The 23,516-nt window shown below is 31.2% G+C and overlaps 1 protein-coding gene across 1 annotated transcript in view; it reads left to right on the top strand.

Annotated features, from left to right (window-relative positions):
• Miro (mitochondrial Rho GTPase) overlaps positions 1-23,516 on the top strand; it is a 360,966-nt gene that overhangs the window by 215,216 nt on the left and 122,234 nt on the right. The window contains exon 10 of the mRNA XM_089595677.1: positions 21,117-21,155. Coding sequence (XP_089451803.1) covers positions 21,117-21,155 — 39 coding nt within the window. The remainder of the gene's footprint in view (positions 1-21,116; positions 21,156-23,516) is intronic.

The following is a 23,516-nucleotide window of genomic DNA, read 5'->3' as shown; positions in this document are numbered from 1 at the left end:
TTTTACATGTGAGAACTTTTTTCAAACATCTGCTACAGATGGCGCAGTCTCCGCATCCCATCTGCATCAGTGAATATAGTTAATACACTTGGTTTTTATTACTCTAATAAAAATGATGTTATAATGCTATTTAAACTTTTAGTAGAGTCGAATAATTTAAGTTTCTTACTACAATAAAGCGATGTATTCGTTTTGGATAAAAGATTTCGTAATATTCTAAGAGAATTAAAAAAAAAAATTATCACGTTTCCTTTCAGATTCATATGTTTTTGTGTGGGTACATGCTAACTACATCAATCAATTTCATATAAAGCAGTGTTGTTAAATGATACAGGAGTCCTGTAGGTAAAACACTTGTTGAATTACGCAGTCTCAAAGTATGGAAATTAAAGAATACAATTGTTACATTTAGTATCATCTCAGCAGTGAAATAATAAGGTATTATTATGAATGAACTGATAGAAAAATTAATTTAAATTTATGAGAAAAAAATTTTATACCTGTCATAAATGAAGATAGTAAAAAGGTAATGATTATTTAATTAAAACTTTTATGTACTTGTTATTTATTGAATAAAATGAAATTCATTCCTTATATGGATTCTATTTTACTGATTAATAGAATTATGTTGATTTAATTTTTCAGCAGTTCAAAGTAATCATATTAAGTTGGATCATCTGTTTATAGTGTTAGTTGTGATAAAAATAAAATTTATAATATTGAAACATTCAAGTAATAACACAGATGGAGATGAAATTGTTTGAACTAAGATTCTCAGTGCCTTATTTTTTTCCATTTAATCCAAATAGACAATTAAGTTATAAATGCTTTCCACATGACTTTCCAAACTAAAGTTTGTGTTCCTGTTACTCAAAAAATATTTACAATCTAATGTACCTAATTTTTCAATTAGTAGTATTAATACAAAGAAAGTTTTTGTAACTCTAAATTGTGAATTTAAAATAATTTTAGAAAAATCTCAATAACAACAGGTTATCAGCAATTTTAATGTACAGTTACTTCTATGTACGTTTAAAAGGACTAAACTCTTTAGCCAGATTTTAATTTTACTAAATCGTTTCTTAATTTTTGGTCTGTCTCTTTCACCACTTTTAAAAATCTGAAGAAAAAAAATTAAAAGTCAATTCGAAGAAACTACGTAACATTTATTTTGTTCAGCTTTGCTGACATTCTTATTTTTTACGATGTCTTCAAATTTGAAGAGTGTTTAAAGGTTAAATTTATTGATGAGGTAATGCGAAAAATCTAACTGAATAAGTTTGTACAAGAGGGCCTCGTGCCAAACTCTGTACAGTTATATTGGTGATTTGATAGACACTGTAAAAGAAAAAGATGAAACAATTGGCTACGTAATTAATGAAATAAAAATGATGGAAATGAAAAATAAAAGTAAAAGTGCGAGTGTAAATGTAAAAAATAATGCTTTCGTGTCAAGAAAAAGAAATAGCTTGTTACAGCTGTGGTGGAAAAGGATATTTTAAGGAAATTCGCTGAAAACGGCGTATAACAAGGAGCGTTGAAAAACAAAGCGTAAGGGCAGAGGCTCAAGTGAAAAACGAGGAAGAAGCCATTTGTCGGAACAAGAATTATGGCAATAAGGCAACGGCTCGTATGATGCCTCCACAGTGAAAATAGTCAAGTCTACTGCAATGAATAGTAAAACACAAGGTAAACGTATAGACTGGCTTTTAGATAGCGGTTGTACTGATGTTGTAAATTGCGATGATATTTCTGTAAATTTCGATGAATTGAAAAATCCTGTAAATGTGGGAGATGGTAGACGTTTAAAAGCGATAAGAGTATGTTCAAATCATTTTAAAATTCTTGATAAATTTTTTAGAGTTTATACGTCAAATGCATTTCATGTTATACATTTGACGGCAGATTTAATTAGTCTTGCTAAAATAATTGATAAATATAAAGTGGTTTTTCAGAATAAAACGGCCAAGATTTTTAATAGTCATGGGGTTGATTTAGCAACAGCGTATAAAATAGATAATTGTATGAAATGCAAAGAAATTATGTTAAGATTGCTGGAAGAAAAGTGGCATCTTATTTTGGCACATGTAAATTTTGAATATTTGAATTTATTACGTTAAACTGAATTGGCTAAAGGTTGCCTTAAATAAACTAAGAATAATTATATGCAATGTATTGTTTGCATTGAAAATAAAATGCATAATTTACTGTTAAAAAATAACAGACAAAGGACTAAAGGTATTTTAGAAATTGTCCATACCAATTTTAATAGCTCGCATAATACTGTTGATTTAAGTGGGGGAGAATATTTTTTGCGTTTATTGATGATTATAGTAAAACTGCTATAGTATATCCAATAAAGTCAAAAGATAAAGCTTACAATTGTTTTGTCTTGTACATCAAAAAATTTGAAAATTTAACGGAAAAAATAAAATGAACAAGTTAAAGTGTGATAATTGCAAAGAGGATATGAATGAAAGAATGTTTGAATTAGTAAAAAAAAAAAAAAATGTTTAGATGATTGTCCACTGTTTGTACATGAGTTGAATGGTACTGCTGAGAGATGTAACCAGAGTATAATGGAAATTGCTAGATGATTGTTAAGTGAAGCAAGGATTGATGAATGGTTTTGTCTAGAATCTATATCAATCCTTGCTTATATATGCAGCACCTAAGTTTAAAAACAGGATATTTATAAATACTTCTAAATTAAGGATTCTTTTTAAATTTTCTTTAGTGTTAAACCAAATGTGAAAATGTATGGAAGCAGAGTATGTTTACATGGGTCTGAACAGAAAAGGATGTTGACATAAGATAGGAAAGTTGATTTGGAAATTCTTGTGTATAAGGCGGCTATGGTAACACGGTGATTTAGGTCGTGGTTCTTATCACTCGAGAGCTTGGTAACACAGGCTTTTAAGTTCCAGACCCGATCTTTACACACTTGGCTCGCACCTCTGAGAAACCAATTGCCCATGTGCGTATTTCGAACCATAGTTCAATGGTTTGGAAGCCATGTGAAATAAGGCTCCCATTTCTGTGTAAGTAATTGATCTGAGGAGGTTTTTTAATATGCCAATGACGATAGCATATGCATACAGAATAATACAGCAATGCAGAGCCTATTGAGCATTGTTTTCAGAAACAGCTGTAAACAACATTTAAAAAAAAGGAATTCTTCTCGATTGTGAGAATGTTGGGTACAGTATAAAGAGATTTACAACTTTGCTTTTGAAACCAAATGTCTAAATTTTTTAATCTCCAAGACATCCCTAAGAACTCGATTCTTGTAACCTGTTGAATATTATCTATTCGACTACAAAGGCATGAGAACACCTGTTTTCAGATTTAAACAAGTGTTTAAAAGATTTTTTTTTTAATCTACATTTTCCTTAACTATGCGTAGACCTAAGAAATGTACTTGAAATTTTACATCGAAAACTGATTTCAACTTTTTAGACTTATACAATTTTGGTGCTGGTTACATTTTTCTCTCTGATGAAACTTTCTGAATTCGAAACTGTCGTCGTGTGGTATAGAAATAAAACTACGAAGTAAGGGGAGGGGTCAAAAATTGCCTAAACCTGATTCAAGCCCATACGCGAACTTTCTTGCAGTTTTGTAGCTTTTTGATCCCTTTATCTATTTCTCAAGTGATTCTGTCCAGAATTTATTTCAACGCTTCGTACAAGGTGATTTTTCTTCCATTTAAATATTATTCAAAATGCAGTTTTTCTCTTACATTCCAAAAAATTTGGATTGACCTTTGTCTGAAAAAATATTTGTTTTACAGGTTCATAAAACAAATATTCAGAGCTACATAAAAAATGGGAAATCTTGATCCAGGTCCCCAAAAAAAAATTTTTTAATTTATTTTTGGAAACTGAAAAATTGTCAGAATGATATTTTTACACAATAAGGTCAACAATAAATCTCGCAATAGGTTATGACTTTTGTTTTTACACGTACTTTAAATAAAAAACATTTTAGAACTTTTTAATGTTATTTTCATGGTAAAAAAAAGTTATTTATGTAAATAATAAGAAAAAAGTATTATTTTTCAGCTTATAACTTTTAAAACGTGCATTGTTTTGGCTTAGATATGTAAGCTTGAAAGACTACCCATTTTTTATCCTTAAAATTTAAGATCATCATCTATTTTCCTTATTCATATACATGTGTGTGTGTAAGTGTGTGTTAGCTGTAAAAATAAATTTAAAATTGTATATAAGCACCAACAAGTAGATTTCTTCGTAGCTCTATCTAAGAAAGTTAGTTGATGTTAAGAAAACTTTTCTTACTGCCTACATTAAATTTTTTTCTGTTAGTTTAGTTACGCTTTATTGTAATAGATGACTGAATTGAATTTAAAAAAACAAAACTATGTGTACAGAAGTCTCTATTATTCTGTATGGATGTATATTACTATTCCATTTGGAGAGCTAAAATTCTACGTGGATTCTAGATTTTTAAACAGAAATCTAGCTTTTCATAAGCATACTTTGTAACTGCACCCTTTTATTCTTTAATCATGTTTCCGTCAAGAACTTACCGTTCAACTTTGGTAAGTTAAGTTCTTTAAATGCTTGGAGTAATTTGATCGTGATCAGCTGTGGTGTATCCAATCTTTCATTGCCAGCGCACTTTACTCACACTAAATGAGTACGAAAGCTGTGAAGCTTGCATGGCGCATCGTCTTATCCGAGATTTTTAAGAGCAGGACACCCATACTCTTTAATATTATTAACTCTGAAAACAAATGTTTATATTATATACAAGAAAATTTAAAGTATTATACTCAAAGTATTTTTATAAAGATAATAATATATGAGATACGTACTTGCATGGTATTATGTTTTGTAACCATTTCTTCTCCTCAGAACCTTTAACATAAACTGTTCCAGCGTCAATCAACATGCGCCTGAAACTTTCTATTTCTCCCAGCTGAGAAACATTACCAAAATACCAACTTAGACCATGGAAACTAGCTTTTAGCCACTGATTATGTTTTTGATACTTTTTTGGTAAATGCTCAAATGGAAAAAGTGGATTGAACACAATAACAACTGGCAAATTATCCTTGTAAAGGTCAACAAAAGAAATTTTCTTAAAAATAAAGTAGTTGACAGGGAATTTAAAGCCCTAAAAGTTTACAATGTACTCCATTTTGTAAGAAAAAACTAACTGATGATACGAGACTCGGTCTAGTATGATCAAATGAATGAAGTCGATGGCTTGATGTGGTTTATAATAGGTACCTTTTAGCTAAACACGTAACCGTGCATCACGCATGCGCAAATGCTCTTGAACACCCTCTCCTTACTATTTGTATGCACCACCTGCAGCGCTAGCTTAGTTTGCGCGCACTATGCGCAACACTGCTTGAGTTTGCGCTACAAATTGCATGACTAACTACAGCGTTGGTTGAATTTGTACGTCTTTTTGAATATTCAAGTGTTTTGCACACATGATATTTATACATACAAATATATTATGTAGAATTGTGCGCACTGTGTGGTAACATAGGACGAGGAATCTTAGGGAAATAATTCTTTAACACTTTTTTTTTCTCAGTGCATTTTAAATGAAAAATAGACAATTTCAAATATTTGATTCATTAAAGTAACGTAACTTATCCCTAAACATGATTTCTTAATATTTGCAAAACGTTATAATTCCTAATACAAAAACGAAAGTCTACGACAATATTTTTTTTCTCAGAACTGTATGTTTCGTTCTCTAAAAAATTTTTTTTTTTTTATCGTACTCATTTCGTACAGCTCTGGTAAAGACAATACATTAACAATGTGAGGTGTTCCCTTGAGGTCAACTTCAGGTATCAGCTGTGGTGATCCCGTGAGGTCAACTTCAGGTATCAGCTGTGGTGATCCCGTGAGGTCAACTTCAGGTATCAGCTGTGGTGATCCCGTGAGGTCAACTTCTGGTATCAGCTGTGGCGATCCTGTGAAGTCAACTTCTGGTATCAGCTGTGGCGATCCTGTGAAGTCAACTTCTGGTATCAGCTGTGGCGATCCTGTGAAGTCAACTTCTGGTATCAGCTGTGGCGATCCTGTGAAGTCAACTTCTGGTATCAGCTGTGGCAATCTCGTAAGGTCCACCACGAGTATCGGCTGCGGTAATCTTGCGAGGTCCACTTTATGTATCACCGATTTTGTGAGCTTCGTCTTAAGTGTTAGTGATCTTGTAAGATCTACCATGAATATTGGTGACCACATAAGATCTGCGTCAGGCGTAGGTCTATAAACACGTGTTGGGGATTTTTAATTATGGTCTTCCAACATCGGGAAAAATGATTAAAGACATGTATCGGTAGAAACAAGCTACTCAGCATTATTTCAAAAACAAACAAATAAATGTACAAAAAATAAAACAAAATGAAATTTTTCATCAAAGTAAATGTTCTAATTTAATCCTTAAAACTACTTACCGAAAAAGAAGGTGTGTAACGATGGTGATAGCAATCCATTGTCTAACAGTGTTTCAAATTGACCAACCCACTTAGTGTTGTAAGCTGTCTTACATCTTACAGAGCACGTTAAAAAGTTACCCTCTGAGTCTGAAACAAAAAACAAACAAAAAATTTACGTAACATTTATGTTTAAAATTTTCGTTACATCTTTAAATTTAAGATCTTACTTTAATAAACAAATTTACTAAAAAACGTTATTTTATTCAACGGCAATGTTAATGACTGAGCTGATCTTTTAGTATAAGCACGCATATTGAATTTCAGAGTGTATATGACTGTGGGCGAAGATGGCGATGAATCCAAATCATCGTTGAAGCCTCATTCAAATACCTCATTAAAATCCCCCAAATCTTGCTCGAATACTTCGTATGGTGGAGACTGATCTACTTCATCCTCCAGGTTCTGCACAAACTTTTTCATTCTAACACTTCTATATCACTTAAGAATTCTTAATTTACAGGAGCCATTCTGACAGACGAAATATCGACTGTGTAATTGGAATGCGACTGCTATTTTCAACGAACTATCTTTAATTAAACATTTTCCAGCACAACTTCTCTCATTAAGACTTCAGTACTGCTACTCCGACAATTTATCCCTTCCCTGTTTATTTTCACATGCATAGTATGAAAACCTCAAACTCTAGAGTGGTCGAAATTCGCTAACCCCCCCCCTCTCTTTTAATTTTCACCCACAAAGTATGAGAATTCGATATCTTTAAAGATTGAAATTTGTATCTTGTTGTGAGCCAACGAGAGTACTAAAAAGGACATAGTTATGTCTTAACCTTTTCATATGCACAACATCAAAGGTCTATGGTTGGAAAAAAATATCCCCTTTCCATAGCATCAAATACTTTGAACCAATAGGAAAATTAGAAAAGGAAAACTTTTTTCTCCTACGCAAAATGCTAAAATCTTTAACTTATGGAAAATGGCTTTCTTCTCCCGCTATAGTCTTGAAGAGCAATCCCTTGATCTTCAACACGTGCTTTAGATATATTTTTAACATCAGTAACAGCAGTCGAGAAGATAAAAGTCACACTTCAGGATACTTAGTATAATACATCAGTTGACGCTCTCACGTGCGAAGGTATTCTGTAAAATCTTTCAAAAATTTTCTTTTACAAAATGTAGTATACAATTGTTTGACTTAAGACACAGCAATGACGTCATGAGTTTAAAAATCTTTAAAAAATTTCTCACTTTTCTTTATGTAGCAATAAAATTAAATATTAAAAGTTCCTTTTCTCTTTCTTTTTTTCTACCATAAATGTAGTTGCAAGCTATTTGACTTAAGACGCAGAAATGATGTCATGAGTTCTATTGCTTTCAACTACTCGACTTTTTTCTATTCTTCACCTTTACTTTCAACATTTGAAGGAAACATTAAACAAAAAATTTTTTGACTCAAGACGTAGAAATGATGCCATGAGTTCCATTTCTTTGTGGACTTATGTCTGTTCTTCACTTTTATTTTTAGCATTTTAAGAAAGCAATTATCAAAAAATTTTTTTTAGCATTAACATTTTAAAGAGGACAAGAAAGGGTAATATCAGAAGGTATTTAGAACGTCTTGTTTTTCGTGCTTTAGGTCGCAGCATAAATAATTTAGCAAACGCAGCTCATAGATGGTTTCCTGGAAGTAGTAGCACCAGCAGAACATTTCGCCGCTGTAATCATAGATGCTCTTCTAGAAGTAGCAGCATCAGTAGAATATTCTCCCTCTGTAATCATTGATGCTCTTCCAGAGCCACCTTCCACGCTACTCAAGAATTCTCTTCTCGAAAAAGTAGTGTCGACAGAGCAATCTCTCACAGTAGAAGTACCAGCAGAAGTTAAAATGTTTGACATAACAACTTCAGCAGTAACATGTATTTTTTTTCTTTTTTTAAATATGTCGTAAAATATCAAAATTATCTTATTTTGTACTTGATTGTTTTAGATATGACAATGCAGTTGTTAGGTAAGGAAGTTCAATTTTCACCATCAACATCATGGTGGTCTTCTCAGCAAGATTGGAGCAAATAACTTGAATTAGTCGAAAATAGTAAATTAAATAGATCTCTATCACCCTTATTACCAACAACAGCAAGTGTAAATGTAGAAAATGCAACACCAATACCACTTGCGTTGCAATCAACCGCCACTATCACCACAACAACAGATTTTATTACCACTACCGTTGTCTGAAAATTATGAGACATAGTCTGAAGAAGATCAAAATTTATTTATGCTGTGGGTGCGGATGTCATTAAAAAAAGAGGAAATAAAACTTCTAGACCAAAAAAGAAAAAAATTGATTTGTGAAAGAAAAATAAAAAAAAATTGAAAGATTATATAAGCAGCTAGCTTTAGCAAAAAAAGAGAAATGAAGGTGATTGAAGAGAAGAAGAAAATGAATGCGGATTATTAAAGACTCTCACACAAAAAGAAGAAGAAAAAAAATTAGACGAAAAAATTTATTACTACAAAATTGCACAGTTATTAAATGACATGTACTAGAAAAAAAAAATTTTTCATCGAAAAAAACTTTTGCGTAAAGAATGCTTTCTATGTTTTTTTAAGAACTAAAAACTATTTTTTTAAGTATAAGGTTTCAAAGATAGCTTTTTAAATAAGTTTGAAAGTAAAAAATTTTAAAACTAAAATTAAAATAATTTAATTAATGTTTAGACAAGAATTAAATTTGATTACAAATTCAAAGTATCCCCCCCCCCCGCCCCGGTTAATTTCTAAGGATATTTAGGGGCAGCAATCACCGAAGAAGCTCACTTGTGGTCTGTTGTTTGAGTAGTAAGCTTCTTGCTAGCCATGGTTTCTGTTAAAAACTTTGAAGATGTAGCTCACTTCATCTGGCCATCGTTTTAACAAATGATTATTAGTGAAGTTGATGTGAGTCACATCCAAAGACTAATTGACACATGTTTTACAACTATTAAAGTTTTTGCATCTGAAAGTAATTAAGAAGATGTCCCAGATTCAGTCAAGACACTTAGGAATGAAGATATTGTACGTGTTCAAGGTGAAGGTGTAGCAACAGCTTCAAATGATAAGAATGCTGCTGCAGATAGTCTTCATGATGTTGATAGTGCATTTAAAAATCTTATCACAACAACTTTAATAGTTCATTTTGAACACTTGGATCTGAAAGAAAAAGTTTCGTAAAGATTCTAAACAAAAATTTATTCAACGAATTCGGCGATCTCTTGAAGAACCTACTGTGTTAAAAGTAAATACCATATTGACTGCTGAGTATGTCATAGTTGAAGATAACATCAAGGATATAGATTAAAACACTTAAATACAAAATCACAGCACATTTACCAGATAACTGATATACAACAGTGGTTTGACATAAACATACGACAATTAACTTTAAAAATAGACGATTCTTAAGATTAGGAATCTCGCTGGTCTCTGCACTCGATTTTTAATTTGGTAGTTTATTTTAGTGAACTAAATCCTGTGCAAGGCAGTTCCTTCATAGACTTACCAGACTACATTAAAAAAAAAATTATTGTGCAAATGTCGTTTACAAAGACGATCAATGCTTTAAATACGCTGTTTATATCAGCTCTTCATCCAGTAAGCAGAAATCCAAATTAAGTCTCCAACTATATTAAGTATGGAAATGAGTTTAATTTTAAAGGTACTGAGTTCCCAGTGATTCCAAAGAAAATCGTAAGGTTTGAGAATTAAAACAAAATTTCCATTTATATTATATTTTTTTTAAAAAAAAAGGTCACACATTTGATATTTTTCCTAATCAATTGACTGTAAATAAAAAAGAAAAACATGTGAATATTTTAAGTGTCGAAAACTTCCATACAAATGATAAAGAAAATAATAATAATATATGTGGCTCTGCTGTAGAGTATAAATATCATTATGTGTGGATAACAAATTTATCGCGTTTAATACGTAAACAGTTATCTGAGCATCAACATGCAGCAAATATGTGTGATCGTTGCTTTCACTATTTTTGGTCCAAGCAAAAGTTAGAAGCTCATGAAGTTGATTGCAAACAATTAAATAAGTACAAAATTACCCTGCTTGATAAGAAGAAAAATGAGCATATACTCGAATTTAAAAACCTTACGTTCAAGAACCGTGTAACTTTTGTTTGTTAACAGCAGACTTTAAATGTCTGTTGGTACCTGTTAATAATGTTCGCGTCTATCAAAGACATAAAGCATGTAGCTTTGATTATTTTTTCAAATGTTGTTGTGATGATAGCAAATCAGAACATAAAAGTTTTAGACAAAGTGAAGAAAATAATGATAAAATACCTGTTTACTGATTTGTTAAAGCTCTCTATTATTTAGCAAAAAAACTAGATAACTTCTAAAAAAATCCTCTTAATATAAACTACTTGACATCCAAAAAACGAATAAAATGTATTAAAACAATTCTATGTCATATTTGCAACCAATTTATAAGTTGAAATAATATTAAGGTCAGAAATCACTGTCATCTTACTGAAAAGTAAGCATCATTTTATTATACCTAAAAAAAAATTTTTTTTTTACTCATGATTTATTTGAAAAAACTTATTTTAGGTATTATAGACCAGAACACAATAAGTGTAATAATAATTATCAAGTCTCAAGAACGATACCTGTAGTTTACCATAACCTAAGTGGTTATGATTTGCATTTATTTATAAAAAAACCTTCTAGGAAGAATTTAACTCTTACCGCAGACTAAAGAGAAATATATTTCGTTTACAAAATATGTAAAGGGTACTGATATTAATCTACGATTTATTAATTCCTTTAAATTTATGGCTTGATTACTTGACAAATTATCGTCAAATTTAAACGAACTGAAAATATAAGAAACAGTTTTTACAAATAATGATACATATACCATAGACCAAATAAATTTATTAAAAAGGAAAGGCTTATTGCCTTATAATTATACTTTTACTTTTTAAAAACTTGATAAAAAGATCTTACAATCAAAACAAAACTTTTATAGCAGCCCATACGAAGCTCATATAATTGATGATGATTATGAACTTGCCAAAAAAATTTTTCTGCAGACTAGAATAAGTTCAGTTCTGTTTAAAAAACAAGAATTCTATAAAGAATTATTGGATGCTTTAAATAAATTTAAATTATTCATAATGTACAACCAAAAACCCATTATATTTTCTTATGCACAGTGTAAAAAAAAGGAAAAAATAAATAAGAATAGTCTATAAAATTTTTAAGTATTTATTTAAAACACTTTCTCCACGTAACATTTTCATTATTACTTGATACATAATATAATCTTGTGGTTTCTTAACTTAAAGTGATTTAAAACAGAATTTTAGTTATTTATTTGTCCAACTGTTGTGAGTGCTGTTGGAGCCCAACCATTTGACAAAAACTTGGTTGCCACGTCTTCAAAGGACCTTTTCTATGAGTTATACATCAGGATGCTTCGTTTTCTGCAGTTCTTGTTCGTAGAAACCTCCAAGAATAAGTTGGTCTTGATAATTTGATAATCTTTGAGGTAAAACGTTATTGGATTTGATGCTGCTACTCGTGTGATAGTAAATATTTCTGTTGACCGACTTGGCGTATACGCTTATTTGCATGCTTGTTTGGTTTTGCTTACTCATACTTTTTCGCAAATTTTAAATTTAGGCTTAGGCTTACTGCTACTTTCACTTTTCCTTTTCAATTTCTTCACTTTATTTTCAGCTACAGCATCTTTTGGTTTCAAACCAATTGTTCAGTGTTTTCTATTGTTACAAAATTAAATTAACGTTTGTAACGAATTCAGCCATTCATAATTGCCTTGCAAACTAAATTTTTTCCACATTAAAATCTTTAAAGTACGACTAAAACGCTCGCATATAGATGCTTTGAGATTGCGGTGCGTTGAGTATACATTTATTTTATATTTCTAAATGAGATTTTGGAAGTTAGTATGATAGAATTCTTTGCCATGATCAGTTTGCATGTTCACGGGCACTCGTCCTTTTTTCAATATTGAATGCATTGTTGCAGTTACTTCTTCACCAGTTTTTTTCTTGACAGGTACAGCCCATGCGTACTTGAAGAAAACATATATTACAGTGAGCATATACGGATAACCTTTGTTTTCACGAGTGTAAGGCTGCATCTCTACAAGGTCTGCTTGCCAAATCTTGTCTAAGCTACGTACGTTTAAATTTTGGCAAGAATGCTAACGCCTGGTTGCCTTATGGAGTTTCTCAACGATTTGCTTCATGTATCACTTATCTAGGTTCAAGTTTTTTGAATCAGCTTGAAAAAATGGTATTTTTTTTTTTTGGAAGTTGTACATAAAAATTTAAGAGCTATCTATTTATTTTATAAGCCTTTTGATTACTTTAATCAAGTGAGCATAATTTACTGCATATTGAGGCTGTTTTAGTGTTCCAACGTTGCACAGTCTTATATTATCTAAGTCATACTGTCTACCTGTGGTATTTTTATATCTAATACCAGGAGGTTATTTTTTTTCTACCTAATTTTCAACCGATTACATCGACACTTATTTTGTTACTGAAGCAATAATTGCATGCTCTAATATGTATATAAATCGTCCATCGCGAAGCTCTTCGAAGATTAATGTAATTTTATTGTCATAATTTGTATTAACTGCTGACTTTTCAGCTATTTAAAAGCGAAAATGATCTACTAACTCAGCAGTGTCATCCTAGTGTGTATAATCTACTTGTTTCATTATTCAAGTAGTTTCGTTATGAGGTAGCAACGATCCACCTTTTTTACGAACCATGAGATCGAAGATTAGAGCAATAATTTTATGAAACTTATTTCTATTATGGGTTCTTATAGCTCAGTTTTTTTCCAACCCTTGGCTATAACCGTTTGAAGTTAGTAATATTGTGTAATATTTTTCCAAATCCCAAAGATTCTTCAGGATACTTTTTAATGAGCAGTTACGATAATCCAGGACTTATTAGATAATTTATATCGTTCGTTTTGATACCACTGTTTTCAAAGTATATTCGCGAATCACCAAGCTAGTACACCTCATTTTCTTTTCGTACTCCATACTTTAAATCTAATGAATCTTACTAGTTTCGATCAAGTATTTGTAAATGAAAATTATTTGATAAGTTTTTGCTGACTTAAAAAAGAATTAGGACATTGATCTTAAAATAGTATCATTTATATTAATATCATCATCATCACTTTCACTAATGGCAGACTCGAATGTTAAATCACCTTCATTGAATATTTCTTGGTTTTTTTTTTGTTGATTCAATTGACCATTTTTATGATTTTCTGTATCGTTTTTACTACGATAAACTATTATATATATAATACTACGATTATGTGTAACATAGTTATTACTATTATTTTTTTGTCTTTTTGTTTCAGCAACAATTACCATAAGAGGGTCTGTAATTGATTTAAAAGTTTCACTAAGCACTTTTTCAGCCTCATTTTTCCGAGACAGTCTGTACTTTTTTTAACGGCCTCGAGCGCCTTCACGAACTGACATATAACGTCTATCTCTTGTTAATACATGATGATGATGCTCCATTGTCTTGAAACAGACTGTAATTATTGCGCTAGGTATGTCCTAAATATACAGCAAAATTATCAAAGCCTTTTTTACAGCAGCCATTATTTATTTTCTTTTTTTTATAACAACAAATCCACGTTTATCGTCATTCCAGCTATTAGAACATAAATTTTTAAATCGAATGTATGATATGTCTGAGTTTACATGATCATCATACACATGCCTCAAGATAACTTCATTTTTATGAAATAAAACTAAAAAGTTAACATTATCCCTTACAAGCTGCTTTGGTACTTGAGCATTTGACTGACAAAGATAGAAGCAGTCCATATTTTTGTGCCTACCCATGCAAAAAAGGCCTTTACATTATCTTGTTCTTCACAATCTACATCATCAAAAATCATCATAGAATTTGGTAAAGCATCATCTGGTGAAACTACAGTTTCGTGTTCGCTGAAGGATAAGTATTTCACACCCTTCATCAGCTCTAACTGTTCTTTTAAAAACTTGCACTTTGGTTGGTGTAGTGATTTTGAATACACGTATACATTTTTAAACTTAACTCCTTTGGGATGCACGATGAGAGCTAATAAGCTATTAGTTTTACCACAATGAGATGGACCGCGAAATACCGCTTGAATACTATCAGAGAGTAGTTCGCCATGATCGATATAATCGCTTTTCTTGTTTCACAATAGCGTCAAAATTAGAAACTCGTTATTTTATGGACTGCTCTTTAAACTCCACGTCTATACTGTATGAATAATCAGTTAGAACTAATCTTTTAATGAAATAGTACCAAAGATACATAGTTTGAGCTTCTTATTTGTCAACAAATTCTTCTACAATGAAAATATGATTTATTTTCTCAAACGCTTAGTCATGATTCAACTCCTGAAAAATAATCTATGATCAGCAATATAAATTTGATAAAATATTCTAAAATTTTAAAAATTTCCCATTTTCGCGGGGTATTCATGAGAAGCAATTTACCCGCTGATAGTCCATGGTTTTCTGAAACAGCTATAGTAAATCTTGATGATAAGAATGGATTTTGAACTTACCGGGTAGCTTATCGAAAACCTGGTAAAAATGTTATGTACTTTGACAGTTTCGGAGATCTGCAGCCACTGACTGACTAAATGTTGTATCTGAAAGTTGGTAAGGTGAAATATTTTTATAAGTGATATCAAAAATTTAACTCCTACAACTGTGGTCATTTTTGCTCACAGTTTCTTTCAACGCAAATATAACTTTTTTCATGGGAAGAAACTGCTTAGTTACACTTTAACAACCATGGAAAAAACATTAACACTCAGCCTTTTTGGTACTTCTGCTGTTTTAAAAGCACAGTATTCTGCACTGATTGAGTTATTATCAAAATACAGTTACATTATTGGCTTAGTTGAACTTTTGTCATTTAACTGGATCCCAAATATTGATAAAAACTGTAATAAATTTTATGTTGGCAATCAAGTCATTGTATTACCAACAGGCAGTTACGAGATCGAAGATATTAGGTCATTTTTAATTGAGGTATTACAACCTCGCATCATAACACTCGATATCAAGCCAAAAAGTAAGACGCTTTGAAGTGTTATCAAGGGCAGTCATACTATTGATTTTAGACCACAAAATTTTATAGGCCGTCTGTAAGGTTTAACTGAGAGAGTTCTCAAAAATAATACCACTCATATTTCAGCCGTACCTGTACCTATTTCAAAGATAAACGCATACAAAGTTGAATGTATTGTTACGAGTAGATCTTACATCAACAGCCACAAAGTACACACGATTCATAAATTTTTTTCTGCTGTACCACCTGGACGTAAAATTATTGAAATTGTTTTACGAATAATTTATTAACTGATTATTATACGTATCGAGGATCACATACAATTATGCATTGTACATCAGGATGGTGATTTAGTCAATTCTCATAGAGAAGCCATAACTATAAGTTTGCACTCAGAACCCTCTCCATAGTGGGTGTCGTTTATAATCAGACAAATTATGTAGACAGCTCAAATTGCACTCTAGCACTCAGTCAACAAGGAACCCTCGAAGTGTTGTGACGTCAGAGAAAATAGTCTATCAAAGCATCAAAATATCTGAGAAAACGATTGACACGTCAAAATCTAACTCATCGAAACATTCAGATTATAAAAAGTCTTAGTTTTAAAACATAAAGTCCTCGTTGAAACTAAATTGGATATTTTTTGTTGTACACAAAATGGACGAGATTCTTAGTATTCCGTCTCCAGTTGCATTTGACGAATCTATTGCGCACAATGAGATTTATGCTCATCAGCTATATGCATTATCAACATACGGCAACAGCGATGAAATTTGCATTTCAATTCAACATCAAGACTTATGCCTTTAACCTTCTAGAAGTTCTCATCATGTTTACGGAGGGTTGGTCAAAGGAAATAAAATCACATCAGTAACAAAGACCGCATTGATAAACAATGCCATCTGTCACTAATTTAAAGAAATGCGATATGAGATAAATGCTATAGTGGTAGACAAGTGCAGAAATGTTGGGCTAACGACCCCCATGAAAAATTGGCTATCGCTTGGTTCTAATAAAAAAAAATCTATGATAAATGATGGTTGGCTTGGCATTTGAGCAGAAGATAATAGTCTTACTAATAATAACGGCTTTTTTGATATAATACTTCCACTGAAGGTCTTACTGAAAACTATCGTAAGATAGTTGTTGATGTAAAACATGATTTTATACTTACAGGATCAAGAAGTTATATGAATGCTGTGTTGCAAACTCTACTTAATGCCAATGCTGCTAATCCTGTGGCCGCAGCAAATTGGAAAGACTTCAAAATAGTTATATTGAAGCTTAAATAGCTTTTCCCTTGTATGGTAAAATGTCAAATTCTCATAAAATTCGTTTATTAAATTATCTGCCAAAAGATAAGTTTGTATGTATGAGTTTCCAAACTTGGGAATTATATGATTATCCCCTCTTACCTAGCACATCAAAACATATTTGGACAGTCTAGACATCTAATCAGTTGAAAAACCTGCGTCATGTTATTTTAGCCTTTCAAAGAAACCGAAAAAATCAGAAAGATATAAGCTCTAGTCTTTTCGATCAATGCAATATAAGAAATGTGAAACTCTATTTAAATTCACAATATTATCCTTACGGCCATCTTAATTTTGATATAATGCGTAATCAGTAAACATTGCTATATAATATGTATGCTAACTTTCAAAATTCATATCATGGCAAAGAATGTACACCTTTATTAGGCAAATATCACTTTCTTTATCGAATACCTTTAATTGTTCTCAATTGTTCTAAACAGTCATTAAAAAATGCTTCAGTAGATGTGAGGCTCAAATTCGGGTCGCATAACTATTTTCCTGCGAATACATCAGCCTATGCTTAATTTTACATGACTGCTTCGTTCAGTACAGTCCAATGAGTGGGGATGTCAAGAAACTCATGTAAAGCTGTAAAAAGCTGATCCATGGGCTCTGCGAGCATCAGTTTGTTCTCAGCCATCATGGATAAAAGCCACAACAAAAGTTGGAGTAAGAAAGAAACAGAAAATAACTGACGACAAAGAGAGTGGAAAAAATTTATAAAAAGAAACGAGAAACAAGATGTGGAGGTCGAAAAAATAAAATCTGTGAAAAAATCAAAAGACAAAGACTGTAAAATTGTTTTAAAAAAACAATTCGTTTAATAAGACATTAATCAGTATGTCGTACAAATCGAGTACAAGCAATTTCACAACTAATGTTAAGTACTAAGAACTTAGAATTAAGAACGGAGGTAATAGGAACAAAATAGCTTGGCTAAAAAACTTCATTGATAAGTATTTAACCAACAAAGGGTCTTTTCTTAAAAATGAAATTTATCAAAAAAAAAAAAAATAAAATTAATTATCATATTAGTGAAGAAAATGGAGTATTTCGTGAACATGCAAGGTTTCAAAAAATCAGGCAATGATTATATGCTTAGAGAATTTGCTATCCTTTCACTCAGTGCTACCGATTGAGAAGCACAAGTATTTCTTTTTAAAGCAACCTTTTCGTGGCAAACATTACCATAAGAGTATAAACATAAAAATTTATATCTTGAACTTTACTATCATAGACCAACCTGGGATTCGCAAAAAATTGATTACACGGAAATACGAAATATTTTACGGAAGCATCTTGAAAACACTACTAAGATATTTGTTATTGGATATCTGCAACAAAAGTGGCTTGAAAGATTTGACTTTCACTTCACTGATATGACAGACTATCCACCATTTCAACCCCCAAAATTAGTTACTACTTGTGCTCATTACAGTAGAGCCTACAAACTCATGTGTGCTCTTTGTTCTGTCAAGTGAATGAAAAAGTCTTATTTAAATATGGAGTGGATCAATATTGATGACGATGACACAAATAATAAAGATCTGTGAAAATGTATTTTACTTCAAGAATAAGATGTTTTGTGCCTCTGAGGATTTAGTGAGTCTACGGTTGTAAATGTTAATTTTTTAAATTAAATATGAACTGATTAACCAACACAAACAGTAAAAATTAAACACTTACTTTCTTATCACTTTACATCTCACACGCAAATTAAAAAAATTAATTCTTTTGAATTATTGTTAGGACCAATGAAATTTTAAAATAAAAAAATGTTTTTTGAACAAAAATTTATCTGTAGTATTTGTATTTCTTGTGCACGAGCCACACAATATATTCAAGCAACGCTACAGCCGACAAATACGCATAGCAACCCATACAAACTTAAGCCGTGCGCAGGTAGCTGTTGGATCCGCTCTCCCAGTGGCTACAAGAGGAGCAACGTGCAAAAACCTACCGGATACACTCGCGCATTTGCTTTAAGAGGAGTCCAACTCATCCACAAAGAGGGGCCGCAGCGGGGATGGACATGTCGTGAGTTTAGGTGCCGCGGGGACGGGGGTCTGTGCTCGAATCGCCATAGCTTATCTGCTTGTGATGTTTTCAGAATAAAAAGTTTGTAACTTTCCAGTTGAAATTTTTAAGGTACAGGGTTTTTGTAATAACGACTTTATATTTTTCTTTTCTACTTAAGTATTAAAATAATCTTATAATACACACAAAATATGTTATTATAGTGTTCTATCAGCTGACATTATTTTCAAGCCGAATAAATACATGCTTTATAAGTTGTAAGTACAAAAGTAGTTTTTATTTGGCTTCTTTAGCGTTAATTAATTTTTGTTAACCATAAAATTTAAATTAAATACCGTACAATGTTTTTGTCTCAAAGTACATTTGAAAACGAAAATTTGTACGTATAATTAAAACTATTTTAAAGCTGTTGGAAAAAAATGTAATTTAAAAAGTTTTCCAGTTTCGGAAAAAAATTTTTTTGAGAGCCTGGACAACGATTGCCCCTTTCTTTATGTGGCCTTATACGTTTCTCGGAGAAGGGTCAGCCCAATTTTTTGAAATGGAAACGAAGAACTGCATTTTCAACGCCATTTCAATGGGATAAAGACCACCTCATACAAGGCGCTAAAATTAATTTTGGAGAGAATCACTTGGGGGTTGGATTGAGAGACTAAAAAGCTACCTAACTGTGCCAAAAACTTTGCATAAATTTAAAACAGATTAATACAATTTTAGACCCCCCTTCCACCTTTGAGTTTTACGGGATGTACACTTTTCAAAATAGTTGATTAACATGTCTTCATAAGTGATTATTTTACTTTTTGCTTGGGCAAAAATTTAAGGCACTTCTGTGTTGCAGTCATCCGTAAAGATGACTACGCCCATAGCGTTGTTGTAAAAATTCGTGTTGACGAGAAAAATTAGCCCCTGATCAATCATTTTTGTCAATAGCAATTTACTTAATTACATTTAACATTCATAGCGTTTCTAATAAACATCTATAACTTTTTGTAAACAAAAGAATATATCTTTATAAAAATTAAGTAGTATATTAAGGGCCACAAAAGACGTATTCTTACAAATTTTAAAGGTTGTAGAATTTTTTTTTCAAACTCAGTAGAAATAAAAATTTAGAAATTTTTGACACTAATTTGTTGATTTTTTTATGAATTATAAACCAAATTTTGGCTCTGCAAAAAAAAAATTTTATTTGGACTCTGCTGAAAAAAATGGTTATGGCTCTGGGTAAAAAACTGGTATCTCAAATAAGCAATAAATAGTTGACAATTCACCTTTGCGTACTAAGAGGCGCTAAGGACCGCTTTTTCCCTGTGGAAATGAGATATATTTTCTTTATTGAGCCAAGTTAATACATTTCTCAGTTTAAAACCAAGATTATACTTTGGGCCCAAAATTAAAATAACACTATATATCTTTTAAGGAATAGCATGTAGCATTTATCCGACTGCAGAGCGTTGTAGAAATTATTTTTATTTTACAGTAGATGGATCGATTAAAGAGTTTGTCTCACCACATTTTGCGTAGTGTTACTTACAGCCGGAAAGCGCAGTGCAAATGCATTAAGTACTTATTATTTTCTAATGGTTGAAATACTTTTAGAAGCAATGTAAATTATTTTAAAAGTTTCTTCCAAACAAAGATTATAAGTCTTTCATATTATACCTTATAATCTTTTCAATTCAATACCTGCCAAAAACATAAGAATATTTTTTAAATAAGTTTACGTTGAAAAAAAGTGATTGTTACCAAAACAATTGCTTTTGTAAATTAAATGATTTGTAGAAAATGATAGTAACCTATAGTGACTTGAACTACAAATTTTGTCTTTAAAAGCTTTAAAAGTAAATAGAAGATTTATGTTATTAAGATTTTGAAAGTGCAGTGGAGACGAAGGTTATAACTTACAATGCTCGACCACTGAATCTGCCTCGTTTTTGGCAATATCTTGACAGTCGATTCATACTTTACTTTACTAAACTGTAAAATTTTATGATCAGTATGCTTACTCAACATTGCTAAGTTCCTAATTTTTTTGGTCTTGAATAATACGTATTTCGTGTAACACAAGAAATTGAAATAAATAAGAAATGTCTTTGACTTTTCTACCATTATTTTTTCAAAATTTGCACCCAACATATTCAAGAAGACTTATATTGTAATGATCAAAATTTTATGTTTAGGCGCTTTCAAGCAGCATGGGTATTGTTTTACAAACACAGGTTAGTGTAATATTTGTATCTTTCGTTTGGTTTTTACTTCTAATAAAAACGCTTTTTTATTTCACGCACTTAAGCTTCTAAAAATTGTTATATAATAAATTCAGTACATGACCAATATATCAATAGCTTTCCATTCATCGTCCAGACAAAAAATCTTACAAAAGGATGTAATTTATATGCTTATCAAGACGTTTACCACCGACTTATTTCAGTTAAAGTGATTACCACCACGTATGTAAGTTTATACATGGTTACACGTAACTATGTGTTTCTATACATCTGTATAAATGTATTTATGTACGCCTGTATTAATTTTTTTATACATTTGTACGTTCCCAAATTTTTAAACTAATATAAGCAATGATGTATACATTAAAAAATAAGTAAATACGAAACTTTTTCTTTTGACTTATTAGAGTTTCGACCTTTCTCATATTGATAAAACAGATAACAACACAAGAATATGTTGTAATAACTGTATTATCATTGTTTTACAAGCAAATAATTAAATGGTACCCTGGTAATTTATCAAAAATTTGGAGTATACAAATATTTATATTCCACTCACTGCACTCATGCACTCATTCTGAAAAAATACAGTTAAAAAAAAAAAAAAAAAAAAAAACACGTTTGTCAAGTGTTTTACTTTTTTTTTAATGACCTCTGTATCAAAATAACCTGCTCATGTTTTAGTATTCAGTGTCCGACTGAAAACTATTAAGAAAGCATTTAAAAAACGTTGTTTAAAAATATATTTATCGTTGATACCATTATTACCACTATCACTATCTTTACAATGACAATTTTTATTAATGTCGTCTTTATCTATATAGTCATCATTACCTAAAATATATTTTTGTAACCGCAAAACATAAATAAAAAATGTATTGTATTGGTAGATACACGTAGAAAGAGACTGTATACTAAATAAAGGTGGCGCCAGATGAGCAGAGTTGCTCAGGTCAAGTCATCGGTTGGAATGTAAAGAAAAATGTATTATAGAAGTGAATTTTTCATGTCATTTCCCTTTTGCCCTGCCTTCCTCATTATACTGCCTGAAGACGGTCCCCTCCACTACACACATCGACACACCACCACAGTGCACACGTGAAATTTTATTTCTTTTATTTTTCATTCTTTAACCAAACTCTCCCCCCCCCAAAAAAAAATGCTTTCTTTGAGACTTTAACCTGCAATCTCCGCACACAAGCCAAGGCCATTATCTACTCTCCGATGGGTGGTCCTGATATTAGAATCTCGATTAATTTTTGTTAAGCCACGATTAACAACCTACTTTTAATGGTAATATTTAATTACTAATTTATTAATCACTTAGTTTGATTTATCAATAACTTATGCATTAAATAAACTAATTTTTAAAAATGAATGATTAATTTAAACTTAAAAAATAGTATATTGTAGCAGAGGAGCTTTCTTATGTATCAATATGCATTTATTTATTTATCGTTGGTTTAATGCTTTGGCAGTAAATAAATAATTGTAAATGCAATTTTTTTATCTTCTTTCATTATTTTCAAAAAATTTTCAAACAATTTTTTTTGTATACTATGAATAAATCAAATGATTTTTTGTGTTTTATCCTTTCACAATTTTTTCATTCGTGCCTGAGGTGATTATTTAAATTAAGGAAGTTTGTGTCAGTTAGTGGAAGGAAAATTCAGTGAAAAGAGAGGAGTGCAAACACATGCAGCAACGCTGGCAATTATCTTTTTTTAAATAGATGTACTTATATACACGCTTTTACGCATACTCCACCCCTTCTTCCTTGTGTTTTTAAAAAAACCAACTTGTGGATCCAATTGAAAATTTTATAGAGTTATCTAAAATGAATCTTTCATACTTAAAAATTGTGAGATTTATACAGGTCATATCAATGTAATGATGACTTGATTCGTTCATAATGCTACTGTATGTAAAATTAAAATTTTTAAAAGGAAACATAAGAAAAACGTACAGTTGCAATTTTTTATGGATATTTTTTATGCTTTTTCGAATAAACGTTTAATGATTGAGTAATATCGGTCTAAGAAGCCTATGTGTAATAGACGTCCTGAAGAGACATTTTCTGGCATGTAATATTACCCTATCAACGAAAGTGGTACTACAAGATGGTTTTTTTTAACCTTTTGTATACAATTATACTTTTGGTATTAAATATGAGATGGGAATAATGTGTGAGCGTATGTGACAGATGTGAGCGTGACGTGAAATATGGTATCAGCGTAGGCCGTAAGATTTTATTTTTAAATCATTGGAAGATTTGATAAAAACGCACAATAGTGTACTGGCCAGCTTACGTATTCCTTAGAAATTGAATTCACTATTAGATTCATCAATACT

The sequence above is a fragment of the Copidosoma floridanum genome, unplaced genomic scaffold, assembly GCF_036245765.1.
Source record: "Copidosoma floridanum isolate Cflo_tuat_1 unplaced genomic scaffold, Cflo_Japanese_pri ptg000027l, whole genome shotgun sequence".
Taxonomy (NCBI): Eukaryota; Metazoa; Arthropoda; class Insecta; order Hymenoptera; family Encyrtidae; genus Copidosoma; species Copidosoma floridanum.
Note: the sequence above shows the minus strand (reverse complement) of the source record. Positions and strands in the feature narration are given on the sequence as shown.